At 42.6% G+C, this 22,042-nt stretch overlaps 1 protein-coding gene and 1 non-coding gene across 15 annotated transcripts in view; both read left to right on the top strand.

Annotated features, from left to right (window-relative positions):
• Positions 1–14,620, top strand: part of eif4g1b (eukaryotic translation initiation factor 4 gamma, 1b) — a 64,998-nt gene extending 50,378 nt beyond the window's left edge. For 6 of the 14 annotated variants that reach the window (XM_075474037.1, XM_075474040.1, XM_075474041.1 and 3 more), the window contains 18 exons: positions 2,862–2,990; positions 3,084–3,494; positions 5,276–5,422; positions 5,622–5,858; positions 6,009–6,113; positions 7,828–8,109; positions 8,202–8,313; positions 8,414–8,528; positions 8,652–8,911; positions 9,068–9,195; positions 9,516–9,688; positions 9,994–10,119; positions 10,207–10,288; positions 10,507–10,605; positions 10,915–11,049; positions 11,740–11,821; positions 12,010–12,150; positions 13,001–14,619. In XM_075474037.1, coding sequence (XP_075330152.1) covers positions 2,862–2,990; positions 3,084–3,494; positions 5,276–5,422; positions 5,622–5,858; positions 6,009–6,113; positions 7,828–8,109; positions 8,202–8,313; positions 8,414–8,528; positions 8,652–8,911; positions 9,068–9,195; positions 9,516–9,688; positions 9,994–10,119; positions 10,207–10,288; positions 10,507–10,605; positions 10,915–11,049; positions 11,740–11,821; positions 12,010–12,150; positions 13,001–13,182 — 2,946 coding nt within the window. In that variant the 3' untranslated portion in view covers positions 13,183–14,619. Of the gene's footprint in view, positions 1–2,861; positions 2,991–3,083; positions 3,495–5,275; positions 5,423–5,621; positions 5,859–6,008; positions 6,114–7,827; positions 8,110–8,201; positions 8,314–8,413; positions 8,529–8,651; positions 8,912–9,067; positions 9,196–9,515; positions 9,689–9,993; positions 10,120–10,206; positions 10,289–10,506; positions 10,606–10,914; positions 11,050–11,739; positions 11,822–12,009; positions 12,151–13,000 lie in introns of all 14 variants that reach the window. The other 8 variants (XM_075474049.1, XM_075474050.1, XM_075474051.1 and 5 more) reach the window with 4 other exon arrangements.
• LOC142389103 (small nucleolar RNA SNORD66) lies at positions 5,126–5,200 on the top strand. The gene has a single exon (XR_012770405.1). It is a non-coding gene; the product is annotated as a small nucleolar RNA SNORD66 (small nucleolar RNA).
• Positions 14,621–22,042: the final 7,422 nt, after the last annotated feature.

Consider the following 22,042-nt stretch of genomic DNA (forward strand, 5'->3'; position numbering starts at 1 on the left):
CACACGATACCCTTTACATACGTACGAAGTTGTCAGGGTGGACGTGTGCGCCAGGTTTCATGAGCTTGCAGTGACGACAAGGCTGGTGTGACAGCTTGACATGACGACGATGTGTAGCAAATTTCGTTTGGCTACGCTAAAATAACCCCAATAACGGAGGGGTTTTTGAAAAGTTCTAGGGGGCGCCACTGAGCCTTTTTGCTCCGCCCACACACGATACCTTTTACATACGTACGAGGTTGTCAGCAGTGTTGTTTTTGACAACCATCTTAGATTTAGTCTTAGTCTTAGTCTTTTGGACTAAAATGCTTATTAGTTTTAGTCACATTTTAGTCACTTCTATATGTGATAGTTTTAGTCCAGTTTTAGTCGACGAAAACTCAAAAGGGTTTTAGTCTAGTTTTAGTCGACGAAAACTCAAAAGGGTTTTAGTCTAGTTTTAGTCGACGAAAACTCAAAAGGGTTTTAGTCTAGTTTTAGTCGACAAAAAGTCAAAAAGGTTGTAGTCTAGTTTAAGTAAAAAAGAAAAAATAAGTATAGTCTACCGTGTTAAGAAAATAGTATGGTCTTAACTATCAAACAAGCAGAACAAAAATACATAGCTTATTAACTGACCCTGTACTAAAGCTTTCTGATTTTTCATTCTGTACTGTGCGTGTGTCCCAACTTTACTGTAAGCGCACTAAACGCACAGCTCCTGGTTAGGGCTGCACAACGTCACTTGTGGCTTTTAGGCTAAAGCTAGCAGACTCTACGTATAACAGTAACTCGACCTGTTTAACATATCAAGTTACGTGCTGACAGAACGTACACACAAAGAGATAACCACACCGTCACTGAATGTAAACATGGCTAAACATGCTGCTAAAGTAACACACACATAATGAATTGACGTTAGCGTAACAAAAGCTAACTTTAGCCTGAAGTTAGCAGCCCATTTGCGCCAGGAGTATGTGGAAAACGTACTAATGTATTAGCTTACAATGAAATTTATTGATTATGTTAACAGCATTTGTAACTTACCTTCGAAAAAATATCCCTGTGGTGAGCCTGAAGGTGCCGCAGCAGATACTTTTTAGGTTTTAATTGACACACACAATAAGCAGAAATGTCATGCATTTTAAACGTCTGACAGATCACCCACTAACATTTTCGTCCATTCTCGTCTCGTCAACGAAAACTCACACACGTCTCGTCATGTTTTCGTCATCAGAGAACTATGTTTATCTCGTCACCGTCTCGTTATCGTCATGAAAAAAAGTGGCGTCAACGAAATGATTTCGTCATCGTCATCGTTGACGAAAACAACACTGGTTGTCAGGGTGGACGTGTGTGTCAAGTTTCATGACCTTGCGATGATGAAGCGGCTTTCAAACCACAAACGCCATCACACGATTTTCACCGCCTGGCCACGCCCATTCAGAGTTTGGAAAAGTTACTCAACATTTTTTTTCCCCCATGTCTTAAGAGTAATCTGGCCAAGTTTGAAGCTTGTAGCATTAAATCTGTAGGACGAGTTCGATCATATGCAAGGCGTGGAATCGGGCAAAAATTGCACCAAAACGCACCTTCCATGCAAAATGGCTGCCTTCTTGTGGACGTGGGACCATGAGCAAGACATTTTTGTGCATCTGGGCATGATGAATGAGTGTACCAAATTTTGTCGTCCCACGCGAAACTAACCCCAATGCAAGGGCCATTTTGAAGTATCGTAGGGAGCGCTACAGAGTCAATGGTCGACTCCCAAAAAAAAAGGAGTCCAGATTTGCCATGTCGTCGACTGGCAGGTCGTCCCTGGCAAATTTCATGAGTTTTTGAGCACCTTTTTCAAAGAATAAGAATAACTAGGGTCGGCCAATGAGCCATTTTGCTCCGCCCACACACGATACCCTTTACAGGAAGGCATATGAGGTCGTCATTGTGGACGTGTGTGCCAAGTTTCATGACCTTGCGATGATGATAAGGCTTTCAAATCACAAACGTCATCACACGATTTTCACCGCCTGGCCACGCCCACACCGTTCAGAGTTTGGAAAAGTTTCTCAACATTTTTTTTTTCCCCCATAGTTTAAGATTAACCTGGCCAAGTTTGCTGTTACCATTAAATCTGTAGGAGGAGTTTGTTCAAATGCGAGGTGTGGAAAAAACAAGACATTTCCAACACCCAGCAGGTGGCGCTATAGGTGGATGTCACTATGATTATATTTGCGCGTTCAGTCTGGGTCCAACATTCGCCATATGAAGTTTGGGACAGATTGGAAAATGTATGTGGGAGTTATAAGCGACTTCCTTTTTTGTGGCGAGTGATGGCATGTCATCAAACTTTGAGGCGTACCCACGCCCTTTGAGGTTTGAAAAAGTTTCTCCACCTTTCCCCCCCCCCATGTCTTAAGAGTAACCTGGCCAAGTTTGAAGCTTGTAGCATTAAATCTGTAGGACGAGTTCGATCATATCCATCCAAAATGGCCGCCTTCCTGTGGATGTGGGGCCATGGCGGCAGGAGACTGTTTTGTGTGTCTGGGCATGATGAATGAGTGTACCGAATTTCGTCGTCCCACGCCAAACTAACCTCAATGCGGGGATCATTTTTAATTATCGTAGGGGGCGCTACAGAGTTAATGAGCGACTCACCCCCCCTCCAAAAAAAAAAGTCCAGATTTTTTTCATGTCGTCGACTGGCAGGTGGTGCTTGCAAAATTGTTTTTGAGTACCTTTTGCAAAGAATAAGAAGAAAGAATAACTCTTACAGATACAATAGGGTCCTTGCAGTTTCACTGCTCGGTCCCTAATTAATAGACTACAAACATACATTAGCAAAAAAAAATATGTCACCCAGCCAGTTCTGATTTCTCTCTGTTCAGGCAAACAAGACTCCTCTCCGTCAACTTGACCCAAGTCGCCTACCAGGGATTAACTGTGGTCCTGACTTCACACCTTCTTTCGCCAACCTTGGCAGGCCAGGCATGGGAGGAGGAGGGAACAGAGGACCAGTGAGTTGACTTTTTTTTTTCTTTTTTTTACATGATCCAAAGCTCTGCACTCAACAAAAGACACGATGATGAAATAAATCTCTTCCCTCCCAGCCTCCAGGTATGGGCATTGGAGTCGGTGGTCCCCGTCGGTCTCAGCAGATGCAGAGGAAAGAACCAAGAAAGATCATCACCAGCATGTCACTCTGTGATGATGTGCAACTCAACAAGGCAGAGAAGGCTTGGAAACCTTCAGCAAAGAAAGCAAGTCACAGCCGCGGGGCGGAGGAAACTGAGGAGAACGACCTTGAGCAAATTAAGACCCAGGAGCTGTTTAAACGGGTCCGCAGTATCCTCAACAAACTCACCCCTCAGAAGTTTCAACAGCTAATGAAGCAGGTGTCAGAACTGACTGTTGACACTGAAGAGAGATTGAAAGGAGTCATAGACCTCACATTCGAAAAGGCCATCTCTGAGCCAGACTTTTCAGTGGCCTATGCAAACATGTGCCGCTGCCTTTCAGGGGTAAGTAGTGCCACATTCAACATAGAAATCTGTTTAATTAACTTTGAATATTTATACTCGCACTGTTGTGGCTTAAATGATAAATTATGTAGCTGCATCAAGCTCAGTGCTCAGTATAAGCAGCATTTCAGGGTATTTTACCATAAAACAACAATACATTAGCCGCTTTCGGACAGACCGTTCTAAGAACGCAGTTATCAGAACTGTCCTACTCGAATTTCGTTCTGATAACTGTCCTTCTGTTTCAGTCTGCATTCGCACATGAGTCGGGACCTGATAGGGACTGATGCGCCGCGCGCAGCCGTCTTTGTCAGTGACGTGTTAGCCGTTAGCCGTTTAGCGCCACATTCAACAACAAAACAAAACCCGTAAAAGTAGGAGAGAAGAAAAAACACCACAAAGAAGCTAACATGGAGAGCGGGGAGGCCACCGTGTTCATGGTCTGCATGATGGTGATATTAATCATGGACGATCACATCAGGCGTCTAATATCGAGGCTGGAAGAGCCCACAGAGAGAGTCAGGAGATACTTTTTCATTTCATGAAGGAAGAAAGGAGAGCAGAGCGCTGCAGACAAATGAGACCAGTGTAAGTTTAACTTATTAAACACCCGCCGGTTCTGTCTGTGTCTTATGAGGAAACATTTCAGCCGTGATAGCATGACATGGGGCATAGCTACCGACCACCAAACACCTCCGTCAGATGCGTTCTATAGAATCATGAAAAGACCCGACCTCGGAGAAGGAGCTGAAATGGTTATAGGAACTGAGGGAGATAGCCCGAGTTCCTGTATGTCCGAACACGGGAGAAAACGGCCCCGCGGATTAAAAGGTTATTAGAACTGCCAAAGGTTCCTACAGTCCGAAAGCGGCTATAGTTATTTGATTAGGTATATGATTAGTTACCCCTAAGCTAAAACAGCCATTGCAGCATTTGTTGACAGCATGAAATGACTACAGCTCGACTTCCATTGCCATTGGGTTTGCATTGATAAGATGTGAATAAGAAAAGGTGTATGGAAACAGTAAAAATCACAAAAAAGGAAAAAGCAAACTTTCCATAATTCTCAAAAAGTTTTCATTTCTCTATAATGACATCCCCTTTTTCTCTTGTGGATGTCCACCGCAGTTGTTTCTTTGTTTTTCTTACTTAAGGTTTATTTTCGGACAAAAACTTCTTCCTCTTATTTACAACCACCAGCAACGTAGCCCGTGCCACCACCCTCCGTAGACACTACACAGCCAAGTTTATTTACTTCAAACCATCAGCGGAAACCTGTCTGATTCATGTTTCTGTTTTTCCAGCTTTTCAAAAGATCGCTTGCGATGTTCCTCACTAGTGAACTAAATCCCAACAAGGCTGCTGAAAGAACAGTCCTGAGACAAGCAGATGAAACATGGCCAGAATATTATATCTAAAGCCTGTAAAAAGCTGTTAATGAAGCTCACAGATTGACCAAAAACCTTTTGATTCGGGAGAAAATAGTTAAATAAATGTTGTACTTGCCATTTATTTAAGATTGAATGTGTTTCAACATGGAAAGAAGCGAGAATGATAAATCCCAGTGTTGTTTTGGTTGAAGTCGAACAAAAAAAAATCTTGGTTTTGTGTGTTCACAAATGTTTGTTAGGCTTCAGTGATGACCTCCGTTAAGTTTCACGTGTCTGGGCCACTGATCTAAGTGATGGGACGGAGGAACCGAGGAGCCCCCTTTAATACCGTTTAGTCAAACTTTTGTTTTCACATTCTTCTCTAATATACAATCTTGCTGCTGTTTTCAGCTCAAAGTCCAAACCACAGATAAGCCAGGACCCGCTGTGAATTTCCGCAAACTGCTGCTAAATCGTTGCCAGAAGGAATTTGAGAAAGATAAGGATGACGACGAGATCTTTGAGAAGAAGCAGAAAGAGCTGGAGGCTGCATCAGGGGTAAAGTCCTAAACTATTGCACAAAGGAAGGCAGAATAACCGTTGGACTTTGTCAGCGAGGTCATCTTTGTGTTAGAAATAAGTTTTTATGTTGATATTCAACAGTATATAATTTCTATTGGGATTTATTTAGTTTTTTGTTGAATATCTAAGAAGCATACCTTTCTTTGCGATCTGTGTCTATACATTTCACTGTCAGGAGGAGGAGAAGCAGCAGCTTATTGAGGACCTGAAAGACTCCAAAGTCAAAGCCAGGAGGCGCTCATTGGGCAATATAAAGTTTATCGGTGAGCTGTTCAAACTCAAAATGCTCACAGAGGTCATCATGCACGACTGTATTGTGAAGCTGCTAAAAAACCATGACGAGGAGTCCCTGGAGTGCCTGTGCAGACTGCTGTCCACCATCGGCAAGGATCTCGACTTTGAGAAGGCTAAGGTACAAAACACTCGTACTCACAGGGAGCATGATGGAGAAGAAGAGCATCTACAAACCCCCTCATACTGTATACATGATTTTACATGGAAAGTGTCGTTAAATCTGTTGGAAAAAGCATTCACGTACCAAAAAAGTCGTTCTTGTCTTCAGCCTCGTATGGACCAGTACTTCAATCAGATGGAGAAAATAATAAAAGAGAAGAAGACCTCGTCCAGGATCCGCTTCATGTTGCAAGATGTGCTGGACCTTCGACGGGTAAATCAAAACAAACACACACACACATACATTCTGTAAACAGTAAGGGCTTCTCATCGGTAGTCCGGCAAATTCAAACGCTATTGCTTGTATAACTCAAGAAAAGCAGCTGTGAGCTGACTGATCATCCGTCGAGCCTCGATGTAGATTAAGCATGAAAACAATAAAAACAAGCTCATTAATAAATCCTGTATCACACGTACCCCTCAGGGTGTAACTGTTGTTTTTTTTTTTGTTTTTTTTTTGTTTTTTCACAGGCATGTTTTGTCATGTCATGCTGGCTCTTTTATGCGTGTTATGAGTTAGTTTAACTGTGTGTTTAGACTGTGTTCAGTATATATCGGCTAAATAAAAAAGCATTTGCTTTTGCTCCTGCTTTGGGGTTACAGAGAGTTTTTCACATGTCATTAGTTATTGTTGGATATAAGTGTGTGTGTGTTGCTATACACAGCTCCAGAGACATCTACACTGGTCCCTTAGCTCTGGCCCGTGTGACTCTCTTACGGGTGTCTTCCTCAGGTGTTTAATGCAGGGTAGCTCCCAAACACTACTCTGTGCCATAGGCTGAGACAACCGGTTGTTCAGATCAAATTGCATCATGTCTACCATTAGCATGTTAATTCATCCTTTTCTGGCTGAATTGGCACAACTTTCACACATTTTGTTTATAAAGTCTATTATTGTGTCATTGAAGTATCTTCAATCTGTATGTTTTCTGTTGTTGTTTTTCTATGTCCTCCGTTTTCACGACAGACCAGTTTTTTAAAGCCACTTCAGTCTAGTGGTGCTGAAGCTAATATCTTCAAAGGACTGCTCCAGTTCTGTGGTATGGTCTCCAGTCCCTCCCACTAAATGTTACAAAACCTGCTCTCTTCAGTGTTTCACAAGTCCGAATCAGCTGCTCCGAGTCAGCACACTGGCCCTTTTTGTCTGTGAAACTCATACTGTCTTATTTATCTCATCTGACGGCAAAGGCAGAATTTGTGTAGGACTTCCATCGATCACTGGTTCTCGTTCAGTTTTCCGTTTGTCCCATGAACACATGTACACGTACCTCTGGGTATATATGCATCCTCGGTCAAAATTACAAATATCAGTGCAGTCAGATGAGTGTTTGGCTGTTGCCTTTTCTTTCTTAATAGTGGGATATGGATGAAACGATATTATCAGACTTTTGTACCTTCTAAATCAAAACAAATACAAATTGATGATGTGATGATATAAACTTTATTGTCCCCAAAAGGAGATTTGGCTTGGACAACAGTGCTGCAAAAAGCTGCATTCACAGTCAGTCACACAAAATCACCAAGTTCCGACATACAGAACAATTAACAAAGTACAGAAAACAATTCTAAAGAATCTTGAGCCTTACTCATATCGAGGTGAAGCTACAACGACTGACTATAAAGGACATTCTGAAAATATTGCACAGTCCTCACACCACAACAAAATGTCAATGAAGTGCAACATGTTCATGTGCCTTAACCAGTTGGGCTAAGAAGATTAGCATTTAAAGACTCGCCTTTAACACTTTGTGAGACTGGGTGGAGCTCAGGCTCTAGAATTCTCTCTGAAGGAACAGGTATGTCGACATAAACTGGCATCTGAAGGTACACCGCAACTGTGCATAATGAATGGTTTTTAGCCAAATATACTGTTACACCCCCAGTGACCATTCATTGTATCTCTGTACTCTTTCCTTTCCCCATCTCAGAACAACTGGGTACCCCGGCGAGGCGACCAGGGTCCCAAGACCATTGACCAGATCCACAAAGAGGCTGAGCTGGAGGAACACAGGGAGCATATGAAGGTGCAACAAGCCCTCATCTCCAAGAAGGAAATGACCGGAGGTCCTGGAGGCAGGATTGGTGGAGGAGGTCGAGGGGGTCCTCACAACCCAGGCCGCGGTGCTCCTCCTCAGGATGAAGGCTGGAATACAGTTCCCATCTCTAAGAACCGACCTATTGACACCTCTCGCCTTAGTAAAATCACTAAGGTAAGGGTAGTGCTCCAAACAGCTTCTCAGTGTTGGGAATATCCATCAGTTTGTCACCAGACCCAAGCACATACTCTTTCTCTCCGTTTCAGACTCCTGTTCTTGACTTCAACAATCAGTTGCTCGCCCCAGGAGGTAAAGGCACATGGGGAAGCTGGGGTAAGGGCAGCAGTGGCGGCACCAGTGCCAAACCTGCAGATTCAGGTAAGTCTTCCTGACTGACATGTTTTTAGCTCAGTTGAATAGCTAGTTGAGCACCTGAAATCTGAAACTGAGTTAGTTGTGTGTGTCATTTCATCCCCAGGCTCCGAATCAGGAAGCCGTCCAGCCACCAGCACTCTGAACAGGTTCTCCGCCTTACAGCAGGCGCCGTCCTCGTCCGGCTCCTCAATGGACTCAGACAGAAGAGTTCCTCAGAGGTGCGCCACAGGACACAGTTCTTTCTATCGAATCACCTATTCATATTTTATCAACAAAAATAGTGTGCGACTGCAGCTGCATTGTCTTTTCCATGACTGTGTAGTCCTGCTCTTTGCCGACAGAAACAGCTCGAGTCGAGAGCGCGGCGATCGCTTTGACCGCTCTGATCGCGGCAGTGAGCGTTTCGATCGGCGGGATGAGCGAAGGGATGACCGCGATCGAAACCGGCTGCAAGTCACCAAACGCAGCTTCAGTCGGGAGAAGGAAGAGCGAAGCCGGGAGAGAGATCAGCGTGGGTCAGCTGATCCTGTACGCCGGGGGGCCAGCATGACAGATGACAGAGACCGAGGCAGCACAGAGCGAGCCAAGGGCAAGGAGAATGGTAGGCAGTGACGTGGCAGCGGTGTAGTTTGAAGTGATGAAGATCAAAATATACTGGAGCGTGCTGGCACATTTTTGAACCACTTATAACAGACTGTGTAAATGGTCATTTTTCTTCGGATTTATTCCCTACATCCTTTGTTATCTCTATGAACAGTGAAGCGGGAGATGGCTGCTAACCCCCCACTTCCCCAGACCCCCACCAAACCTGCCTTGACAGAAGAAGAAATAGAGAAGAAGTCCACAGCTATCATTGAAGAGTATCTCCACATAAACGACATGAAGGTACACGCCAACACTTTTCACACGCCTTTGGAAGTCCAGAGGCAGCATGGGGGGGATCCAAGTTGAACTGCATGTGTATCTGCGAGGTTGGTTACCAAGGAGGAACAGCGGAGGGTTCACAAGGACATGTTTTATGTGTTGGACAGCTGAAACCAATATGTGAAAAGAGCTCATTTCTTTTGCATACAAACTAGTATGAATAGATCTAATTTGAATCAGTTGTGTTTGAAATTGAACACCTGAACCTGTATAATTACAGACACAGTCTTATAAAAGTGAGCAGACATGTCTCACATGTGCGTCCCCCTCTGCTCTGACAGGAGGCGCTGCAGTGTGTGCAGGAGATGAACAGCACTCAGCTGCTCTTTGTGTTTGTACGAAACGGACTGGAGTCGACACTGGAGCGCAGCACCATCGCCAGGGAGCATATGGGCCTGCTGCTGCACCAGCTCATCAAGACGGGCATTCTACCAACACAACAATACTATAAAGGGTCAGTACGAGAAAAACAATCTTTGCACAGGAGTGAACGTTCGACTTTTCTCTGAGATGCATTACGTTCACTGATAGGTTTTCTAACAACAGGACTTTACACTAACAGAGGACCCACAGAGAACATGTTGGCTTTATAAAGATTCTGTGAGCAGTTGGTGAAATGAAGATATCTTTGGACCACTCTGCCCAGCCAAAAAAAAAAATCAGTTTCCATATGTTGCTTTGTTCATCCATCTACTGAGTTAGATCTCTTTAGCCTTGAAGAATCCTAGAAGTCAGTGTACTGTGAATTTGTGTTTTCAGGCTTCAGGAAATTTTGGAGGTGGCTGAAGACATGGAAATAGACATCCCCCACATTTTTCTCTACCTAGCAGAGCTGATCACTCCCATGCTGCATGAGGGAGGCATCCCCATGGGAGAACTTTTCGGGTTAGTTTCAGGGCCCTCGTCATTGTAATATCACTGTTGGCTTGTTTGAAATAGTTCAGTTTGGTGATTGATTTATTTGGTCTCCAGGGAGGTTTCAAAGCCTTTCATCGCTCTGGGCAAAGCTGGAGCCCTGCTGGTCCACATCCTCACATTACTCTGCAAAGGAATGGTAAGAGCTGATGAATGTAGACTGTGCTAATTCTGCAAAGTGTGTGTATGTTTTTTTTTTTTAAATATTTCTCAAAACGCACTGCAATTAGACATTTGATGAGATAAATTGCTAATCATCCTAAAGAGGATGTTAAAGTACATGTACTGTTCATATAGCAGAGATGAACACTGGCCTTAACATGTGTTTTTCCATCACTCTACACACTGTCCCATTAGAGCCATAAAAAGGTGGGCACAATGTGGAGGGAGGCGGGCCTTAAGTGGTCAGACTTCCTGCCGGAAGACCTCGATGTCAACAAGTTTGTGACAGAAAAGGTGAGCGGTCACTCCCTAACTCCATCAACATCAAGAGTTCGGCGAATGGAACACAAGAGAATGGAGCGCGTTTATGTTTGATAAGCTAAGATCATGTTCTGATTGGTGATAAGTTAATGGGTCCATTCAATTATAAACTAATTGTGTCTTCCAAAGTAGTCTTGTGTAGAAAATAATTTACTGATGTCTAATACCAATTCAACTGAAGTCAGTAAATGACTGCATTGTTAAATGGTTACCTTGTTTGGTATTAAAGTCTCACATGTAGTTAAGTGAACTCCTCAGAAAAAATGGTCTCTCTGTCCACAGGATGTGGAGTTCACTCTGGGTGACGAGTCGGACAAGAGCAGGAAGAATGAGATGAGTTCTGTAGAGCTGACCAAACAGCTGGACAGACTGATCCAGGACAAGGTCGACAACCAGAGGATCTTTGACTGGGTGGAGGTTTGCATCTTCCATCTCCATTTGCTTGCACTGATGACTTAAGAAAGAGCTTTGTTGATTTTAAAGTACATGAATGGAACCAGCTATTTGTGGATGTGCAAAATGCCCCTCTTTGTTTTTAAGATCTTAAAGCAACTCTATACTCGTCTGCGGACCTTAAATCAATACGATAACTTTTGTTATCCGCATTCCCGCATTCCCTAAAACTGCCTCGAGCGTCCGCAGGATGAGTTATAGCAGCTCACCGCTTTGGTTTCCAGCCCTGCACCGCATCGTTTTATTGTATGGTTGCTTGAAATCTTTAATGCGCTTTTAATGGCGTCTGTGTGGCCTCCTCGTAAATGACAACAAATTCATGTGTACGGCTGTACATGTGCAGGGCTCACATGGAGATTGTTTGTCTGACAGTGGTGTTACATCCCAACTGCAGAGAGTGCTGAAGAGAAAAAGCTTAGTCAAATTCTCCAGCTTTACTTTAAGAAGCTTAATTGATGCTGCAGAGAGGACATTCCCTGTAGTGCAGTTCTGACTGAAAGTGAGGACACTGGCACACTGGCACACTGCATTTATTGTCAAAGCATTTTTTTGCCAAGTTGGTTGTCCTTTGTTTTTGTGAAGAAAGTCTTTTAAACTAGTTCAAATGTCTGGTTAAGATTTGTTCCCTTGTAAAATATATATATTTTATTTTAGGCCAACCTAGATGAACAGCAGACCTCCTCAAACGTGTTTGTCAGAGCAGTGATGACCTCCATCTGCCAGTCAGCAATCATCTGTGAGTACATCTTCACTCTCCTCATTAAGAAACTTAATACTGTACCAAATGAGGAAAAGACATTTGCAGAGCATATGAAAATAGGCCAGTAAAGGCTAAGGATGGTGTCCAGTATGATTGTGAACCCACACAAAGCTAGAGAATTAAGTTATAAACTTACCTGAAAAACCTAAATTTTTTCCCTGCAGTTGAGAACCCCAACAAGGTTGATGGTGAGCTGATCAAGCAGAGGGCCAAGTTGATGCAGAGATACCTGAAGGATGAGCAGAAGGAGCTGCAGGCTCTGTATGCCCTGCAGGCCCTAATGGTGCAGATGGAGCAGCCTGCCAGTAAGCAGCCCAAGTTAAACTTCATCACCCCCCAGACTTGATCATTTTTACCACTTTACATGCTAATTTCTCCTCTTGTGCATACAATAAAGACCCAAATAGCTTTTCAGATATAAACTGCTTAAGAGTTTTAAAGGATAAGACCGGTTTTTTGACATTGGGCCCTTGATTTCACATTATAACATGATGTTCTACTCACCCCTGCTTGTTGTTGGTAATTTGGAGCTGTTCCGAAGATATTCGCGAGGCGTCTGGCTGCTCTCTTGAGATATTCGGCCATGAAACGGTTTCCTATGGGCAAGTTTATACAGGCACAAACTATGCTGTTTATAATTTATTAATTACTGTACACTAGCACTGATAACGTGGAGGTGCGTCGCTTACTTAAAAAAATCCGGGTTACTAATTTTGAATTTTAGCCGAATGAATAAATAGGCAGCAGGTCTGTGGGCTGTCTGTGGTAGTAGCACGACGAGGACGTCAGTAACACCCACTTTACGACAAAAATTCAAAATTACAGTAACCCGGATTTTTTTAAGTAAGCGACGCACCTCCACGTTATCAGTGCTAGTGTACAGTAATTAATAAATTATAAACAGCATAGTTTGTGCCTGTATAAACTTGCCCATAGGAAACCGTTTCATGGCCGAATATCTCAAGAGAGCAGCCAGACGCCTCGCGAATATCTTCGGAACAGCTCCAAATGACCAACAACAAGCAGGGGTGAGTAGAACATCATGTTATAATGTGAAATCAAGGGCCCAATGTCAAAAAACCGGTCTTATCCTTTAAAGCTTTGACTTTTGATATGAAACATATTTAGCATCTCTTATCTTCACCCTTCAACCAGATTTGTTGCGGATGTTCTTTGACACTCTTTATGACGAGGATGTGATCAAAGAGGAGGCCTTCTACAAGTGGGAGTCGAGCAAAGACCCTGCTGAGCAGCAGGGGAAGGGCGTGGCCCTCAAGTCTGTCACCGCCTTCTTCACGTGGCTCCGCGAGGCCGAGGAAGAATCTGACAACAGCTAGGGGCCAGAAAGGACCCTTGGGATGGGGAATGCTTATGCTCTGTGGATGATTCAGAGGAAGTCTGAATCAGCAAAATCCTTCTGCATAAACACAAAAAAAAACGAAAAAAAAATTCTTCAACTGGGAGACATGTATTATGGATCGAACATTCGATCATTTTTTTTCTTTTTGTTTTTTTGTTTTGGGTTTCATGTATTTTCCCTGGCGACAGAATGTCTTCTTTGAAGTAAAAGAGAAAAAACGGGATTAAACAGAGAATATATATGAAAGAGGATGCTGTGAAGTGTTACGAGCTGTGGGAGTGACGTGATGCTTCAGTATTTTTTTTTAAGCTCGTTTTCAAATGGCTTTCCCTCACCGTGCCAACACTATTCAAGAGTTTTTGCTTAAAACGGACATTAAAACAGAAACTAAATGCTGTTCACGTCTATATTTTAGAGCAACTCGTGTTTTACCATGTGGACGGGACACTGTCGTGCTACATGTACCACGTCTGATCTACACGACACGCTTCTGTAGACTACTAGCTTTTTTTTTTTTTTTTTTCCAGCATTGGATGAGTGGGCTAAGTGTTTTATAATAAAAATAGAAAACTACAAAGAATAGCAGAGAGATCAGTCTGACAAGTTTCAGACAGGAGTGACATTGCGGACTTGGGAGAACTTCACACAGACTTGATGTCGCTGAGGAGAGGGCCCGTGAATGCTGATCATTTTGCTGCTGGGAGGGTACGATGCTTCCCTGACGCCCTCCGGTGTGTTTGTTTCACTTTGTTTCTGTGCTTTGGGAAAACCAACTGGACTGACAGAGCGACAGCATGAGCGTGGGCCCTCCCCCAGAGCCTGTTGTTGGATTTTAAAAAGATAAAACTTGAATAAAGCGTACAAACAAAACAAAACAAAAAAATTCCACTTTGATGATAAAGGACGGGGGGGGGGTCAAGTTTATCTGCAAATTTAAAGGCCTTGTTTGTTTGTTCTTTGCTTCCATGAGTGGAAATTTATTTCAGGAAAGTTCTGTAAATATATGATGAAGATTTCTTTTTTTTTCAAAGAAAAGATGCTAATGTATAACCCCTCCTGAAACAAAGTATCAGTTTTTGGCTGTATTTATATTTTCTCTCCTCAGCTAGCAGAAGGTGCTTGTAATTATCCAACCCATCGATTACATTTAATTGAAAATTTGTAAATACTTTTTTGCTTTACTTTATTAAAAAGATATTTAATTACAGAGAAACGAATGCCTCTTTTCACATCCAAACCTGGAAGAGATAATAAAGATGGTTGCAGATGAAAGGGACACGTCCTTGCCGGAGTCTCTGTGAGGCCCACTGCTCACCTCCCCTCTCTTCTGCCTCACTCTGGATCACAGAACCGCAGCCTGCCGTGGTTGTTGGTAATCGGCTTTTGTTTTTGTCCATTAAGATAGTTTTCATGCTGCTTGAAGAAATCCCTGCTAAGCTGAATAAATCCAGTTTTGGAAGATGTAAAAGAACGGTTTATGTTCTGTTTACAGATGGTTTGTGATCTTAGGTGTCCTAATGCAGTGTTTGCTTGTGTTAATGTCACAGACCATAAAAACCGACCCGGATGAGGTCTGACCCAGTAGTTGCTTACACCCTATCCAAGTTACTGCTCACATTTTGCTTATTTGTTAACCTAAAAGGCTGAAACGTGATGCTGGGGTTTGGCTTTGATGTACACATCAAACATCATCATTTGGCGCATCTCTATTTCTTTCCAATGGCGACAACAATAGTAATATCGCCTCTTCCGACTTCTGGTTCACGACCCCGGGAAAAAGTATGCGCAGAACACAAAGTCTAATTCCACGTGCTTCACCATCTACAAGCACGTTTAATTTGACTTTCAACCGAGTTATCTCGGGGTATTAATCCGATCGCAAGTATTCCGATCCGATCCAATTTTTTGTCAGATTAAGGTGTCTACATGCACTTAATAACTCAATCTTATTGTAATTTAGCCAATTATCCGATCCATTCAGTGCCATGTAACCCTACTGACTGTTAGCTGAGACCACAGACCTGAGAAACAGATGAGCCCTCTGTTGGTTATGTCATCCTTGTGTTTGTAATGTGACGGCTGTTTACAAACGGGGGCTCGCAATGAACCAAGTTTTGCTGGACTTTTTGGGGAACTCCAATAAGTAATGCCATCAGCTCTGGATTTTATGATTAGTTGGCTGAATATAGAATCGAGAGAGGGCCAACAAACCCAAGGTTGGTTCTGTAAAATGCTGCTTCATTCTGTTTCTACCTGACTGATTTGATTACGATCACAACTGAATATTTTCTTCTCCTCTGCATGCTTTGAGCACTGCTGTTTTCTAATCTGAGAGTGAAGAATAAAATAAGCAAACTTCAGATTCAAACATTATAAAAAGATGATATATTAAAATTCTAGTATAAATTAATTCACTACATGAAAGCATGGGAGTCCTAATGTTAATTTATTGGGAATTGAGCAAACAAAAGTGCCTCAGCTCTTCGTATTTGAGTTGTTATATTGATTTTCGGATCTCCATGTGGTCACGGTGTGGCTTATTGGCCGCCAGGTCAAGGACTGTAAGGTACTGTGTTTGACTTACTGAGTTCTTTTACACCACAAAGTGCATAAACTGTTTACCCTGAAACTGATGAGTAGAATTTCAGGCTCAGTAGAGATTTGTGTGATTCACACTAGCTACCTACTATATGTTCATCTTGAACTCGTGGGTTCAGTGAGTATGCTCAGATTTCCTCCTGTCCAGAGGCGCCACTGAAAATAGAACCTAACTCTACAGCAGCGACACAAACCTCTGCTCTGGCACTGTTTGTCTGATTTTCTCTATGTTATACTCACTTTTTAAGATTAGAGTCAATTCAATCCAATTCATTTTTATTTATATACCGCCAAATACAACAAATGTCATCTCAAGGCACTTATATAAAAAAGTCCAATTCAAGCCAATTGGAATTCAGTTCAGAGAGATCTGCTCTGTATCCAGTTCTTCATTTGAGAGCCTGGCATATTTTTACAAAAGTTACCATCAATTTTTTTTTTTTTGGTTAGAGAGGTCAGAACTCCAGCAACACCTGGGGTCCGTTTCACAAAGCAGGTTCAACAAACTCTGAGTCTATTCCTGAACTCTGAGTTGATCTACTCTGAGATAGAAAACTCTGAGTTCCAGAAACGCTGATTTGAGTGAGTTTAATCAACTCTGAGTAGGCTCACCTTGAGTTTTGCCTGTGTGCCACAACTTTAAAAAGCCAAGCATCAATGGAGCCCTGATTCGACGAGTCACCATGGCAACGAGGAAGAGGATCGGCTACGTTTTTCACCAACCTCGAATTGGAAATCTTAATGCGCTCATACGGTGAGTTTCAACACGTTTTTAGAAATAAGTGCAACACCGCTGCAGCTACAAAAGCGGAAGTTTAAATGTAGTCCTTTGCAATTGTAGCGGGTCCAGGCTTGGTCGCCGCTGGCAGATATATAAACCCTCTGATAGGAGTTTTCTGTAAATAAGACAGAAATCAGCAAAGCAGGACAACTGTTGCTCATTCTCCATTCATCTGGATTATTTTTATTCACACATTCATTTTAACTTTTTCACTGCAACCATTAAAGGTAGGGTAGGAGATCCTGGATTTTGAGTCCAGCGAAGCTGCATTTTGAAAATACACAGGTAAAAAGTCCCAACCCTTTTCTTCACTTTCCCCACGAAGGCACGCCTCTAGAGTACATGAACGCGCACGAGCACGAAGGTGCACGAGCGCTGTTCTGACAGCAAGCATCGATCGTTGCCGTATTTAGTATTTAGTATATGATAACTATACGTTTAATAATGCTAGGTGCTAGCTAAGCTGGCTCTAGTTTAGCTTCCTGCCAAGCTTCTGGACACGTAATTCGTTCACGGAGCAGGGTACGCGCACAGGAAGGAGGGGGAGGGAGGAGCAGGTTGCAGTTTGATAGCAACATCAGAATCCAATCATTGTGAACGGTCCGTTCACAATGATTGGATAGTGTTTTTCCTAGATTGTACGTTCTAGAGGCCACTAAAACTTTTCATATTTGTGTCAAAACTTTTAATTAATTGGTTGCAATGGGGGTGTGAAGAGTATTTCAAGCAATATGTAAAAAGATGTTCCAGAAAAAGATCCCCTACCCCACCTTTAATTATTTCTGTTATTTTGTCTGCATTAAAGCGCTAGGACTAACCATCTTAGACAACATTCACATTAAATGTCTGTTTTTACATATTTCCAAGAAATACACTTTTCAACATTTGTATTAATCCAAATATAAACATTTTCCCTTTTTATCATGTCATCTGTCTATCATCAATCATGTATGCACTCCACCCTTACACACATCATATCTGTTCTCTCATTGAAAGAGTATTCTTTTCATATAACTGTATATAAAATACATTAGGTACATTAGGTGTTTACTTAGTATAACAGAATAATTCTCCTTTGCAGTTAAACTATTTCCCGTTTACTATATATACACACACACACTGAAACAAACATAGCTGGCTCATAGCTTGCCGCTTTAACCCTTTAACTCGATCTTAAACTGTACATTAGCATTAGCTTCAACCTTCGAGCAATGTATTGTACACACACAACTGATTTTCACACACACAGTAATAACCCGCAAATGTTCAGGAGCCGAAAGAAACAAATGAAAGTACACGGCGTCGGACGCCATTTTCACCGCTACAATCGTCACGTACTGTGACACTTAGGGTTACCAACTCCTTGAAAAAAAAATAGGGGACACCTCATTGGCAGGAACGGCCGACCCGATTGGCGTGGTGATTTTTTTTTTTTGGCTTTTTTTTGTAAGTGAAAGGATTTTTTTAACTATTTGACTCGAAACCTGAATTGAATTAAATGCATATTTTTGAGTGATATAAACACATGGAAAACAAATGTTTAACCAGAAATGTACTTTATTACAAAATAAAAAAATAAACCGAATAAAATAAATATCTTTCTTAAACAGAAATCTGTCTTAAACTTAAAACTGTATAAATAAATATAAAACAATAGATAGACAATAACAAAAGTGCAAACAGACTTGTAAACTTGTAAACATATTTAAAAATAGAACTTATGAACTTAATGCACAACTCAACTCAATGCAATTTTGCATGCACAACTCAACGCTACTTGATGAGCGGGATTCCGTTTTGTCGTACTCCTTTATGAATATGCTGTCAGCTCATTGGTCACAGAGCAGGAGAGGGCCAGGGAGCAAGTTTACCTTACATTTTCATATAAAGCGCCGTGTTATTCATGTATTCCACTGACATTTGATTTTTTTTTTTATTCTCACGATAATACGGGACAAAGTGCGTCCCTTTTCAGCTCTATACGGGACGCGTACATTTGTTTCTAAATACGGGATGATTCCGTTTTTCAAGGGACGGTTGGCAACCCTAGTGACACTTCACTTTAATTACACACCTGACGAACTTTTGGCTTATGGACAACACATCACCAGGGATTCATATTGGCATATTAACAGCTGAGGTCACAGAAAAAGGTGAGCAACTCACCTGTAAATAAGACAGAAATCAGCAAAGCAGGACTCATTCTCCATTCATCTGGATTATGAGCCCTTCTTTCGCGGTACCTTGCAAAGAGTCCAGGTGACGCTGGTAGTAAGTGCTGCCAACTAGTGGCCATCTCATGCAATAGCATGTCCGTGTGTTACACTAGCCCCTTTCACACTGCGACTCGCTACCTTAGCAGGTCCAAATTGCACCTTCGACCCGCGTCGAGCAATGTGAACGCTTGGCGTGTTGGTGACCCGTGTCGCCTGAAGTCGAGTTCAGGGGGCGTTGCCTAGTGGCAGAGCGTCACACGAAACACGTAAAATGCTGGGCGTGTACAATGACGTAGGCACAAGCCATGCGTCGGAGGTAGGGTTAAATACAACTTGAGGACTCGTTTTTGCAATTGTATATGCAGTTCATGGAGATGTTATTTTACGGGGTGTGGATGGTTACAACGTGGGATGCCGCCGAAGAACATATGCGGAGAATACAAGAGCACTATAGTCCCCGAAATGTGGCGGTAAATAACGTCCTCTGCTCGGAGGCTGAGGAGCTTGCGGACCTCCTTGTCTCCCCAGTTGGCCATATTAAAAAATGTCTCGAACTTGATGTAGGCTAAAACAGAGTAAAACTTGTCCTCACGTCACCTGTCGCTGTTGTTCTGAATCAGCTGTCCATTCTGTCTTTTAAACTCCTCACGTCACACCACGCCCACGTCCGACCCGCGTCGATTGCGTTCACACCAAACTCGGCTCGGCAAAAAGACTAGGGTCCGACGCGGGTCGAAAGGCGAGTCGAGTTGACGCGGCAGCCCGAGTCGTCAGTGTGAACGCAACAGCGGACACGCTAAATTCACGGATTAAACGCGGGTTATTCGGCAGTGTGAAAGGGGCTTCTGTTTGGCTACTTATGCTGAATCAGACAGAATATGATAAAATAATACAAAAGCAATAAACAAAAAAAGTGACTCTCAGAGAAAATAAAACAATAAAAGTATCTCAACAAAAATACTTATTTTGTGGGTACCACACAATCATAATAATATTACAGGGGAAAACTGCTTGAATGGTAACCCATTCATTTATTTCATTTAGGTGCAATCCCGTGGGGGAGAAGCGCACTTGGCACCAGTTTAAGATGAAATATAAAAACATTGGGCCTCATGCAAGAACATTTTCGTATTTTTATTCCAAATTTCTCTTACTTTTTTCGTACGAAGGTCTCGTACGAACACGCCACGTCAGATTCAACAAACGCTCTTAACTTCGGAAAAAGTGTGTAAACGACCTGCGTAAATGATGAATCCCACTCGTGCGTATCTAAGTGCATGTGCACGAGGATAGTAGATTTGCATACTCCACGCCCAAAACTATACAATATAAGGCTGTCTTCCTCGCTCCTGTGCCAGGAAGTGTTGAATGTTGAGTCATGAGAACGGCATCAAGGCGCAAAAAGAACAACTTTACGGGCTCTGAGATTGAAGTTCTGCTTTCAGAGATCCAGAAAGGAAAATCTGTCATTTATAGCAGTGTCAGCAGTGGAATTACGAGACCTGCTAAAGCGAAGAAATGGAACCAATTAGGAGTGCTGTTAATTCCTTGTCACCTGTAGTTCGTAATGTCACCGAAATAAAAAATAAATGGTTTGATATGAAAATGGCTTTAATAAAAAAACGTCTCGCCCTGGGCAGACGCTCGATGACTGCAACTAAAGCCTTGCATTCAGTTGTTGCCTCATCATGATGGCACTTTGATGGGGCGGTCCATGAGGGGGGTCTTCTGGCACCACACCTTCTGGTCTGCCTGTGCTGGTTCAGGTTGTAGGAGACCCTCGTTCATGGCAATATTGTGCAAATCTGGCATGCCTTCTCTGGGCTATTGAGCAGTCCCCCCCCCCCCGCGTAAGGAGACACACCCACCTGGCCTTCAGCTGAGTGCGCTCCACGACAGCACAGGTGCTTTGATGCGTATATGTGTCTCGTGCTCCAATTATGATTGGCAGTCCAGCCACGGCATGAAAGTACCTCTTAATTTGCACTTGTTGGACAGTGGTGTATGGGAATTTGATGTACCATGGGTGATAAACTGATGAAAGCTTTGATGACCAAAGGGAGCGCACGACTCACAGAGGACTGGGACACGCCCGATCTGTCTCCAGTCTCGCTCTGAAAGGTTCCAGTGGCCAAAAATCCAAGGGTGGTGAGGACCTGGACGTGTGGTGGAATTGGGTTTGATCAGCGTGGTTCTCTCTGGAGTTGTGGCTCTAGCAAGCTGCATATTTGCAGCAGCACAGTCCTTGGCAATCTAAATCGCGATGTCAGCCATTCGTCTGTCTCCACATGGATATATACACGGTCTCTTCCAAGAGCCTGACGCACTAAGGTATCCAAAAGTAGCAAGTCAGCCGCTGATTACGCTTCCCATTGACCTTGTTATATACAGATTCAAATGACCCTTCAATTAGTGCATAATTTAAGTCAAACAGAATAATGTCAGCATAATTATGGGCTATAATGTATATTTATTTATGTTTTCTTTTCTTTTTTTCTTTTGTATATTTAAAGTAATTAAATATACAATCCATTAGCCAAGCAAACTTGATTTGAATAACAGCGGGCTATTTTACGAAACTCCTACGACAGCTCTGGATCACTCGTAAATTCTGTTTGTACCTGAAAGAAAACGTAAAATACGAAAAGATTGGTGAATGCGCAAATTCTCTTAAATCACTCGTTCGGACGATTTAAGAACAAATCTGTGCGTACGAACAGTTCTTGCATGAGGCCCATTGTTCAAACAGGTGAGACCTTGGCATGGAGGTACCTCATTTTGATCATTTTTTACACTATAAAATAAATATTAAAGGAGAACTGCGGTACTTTCAACATTAAGCCTCTTTTCTGAGTCGTCTTCAATGTTTTAGAACCCCCCTCACCGCTTTTTTGATGTTTACTGCTGTCTCCGGTATTTGCCTAATTTTGATTAATCTCAACCTGCTTCAGAATGGCAAGTCATATGCATGTCCAAAAAGGTCCGTAAAAGCACCATAAACGTCTGTTTTCAAAATCATCAACTCACCGGGGTGGTTACTGGTGTGCACTGGTAATCCATATCAAATTTCGTTGCGAAAAGTTGCTTCTGTCGTATTTTATTTGACATTTTGTACTGGATGTTCGCTGATATTACTCCGCCACCGCTAAGAAAATAGTGCGAGCATGAACGAGCTGCCAAATAAAACACGATAAAACACACTATTGACAACATGACTAAGCAATTTGACTGTCTTATCCGTA

Source organism: Odontesthes bonariensis, chromosome 9, assembly GCF_027942865.1.
Source record: "Odontesthes bonariensis isolate fOdoBon6 chromosome 9, fOdoBon6.hap1, whole genome shotgun sequence".
Classification (NCBI taxonomy): domain Eukaryota; kingdom Metazoa; phylum Chordata; class Actinopteri; order Atheriniformes; family Atherinopsidae; genus Odontesthes; species Odontesthes bonariensis.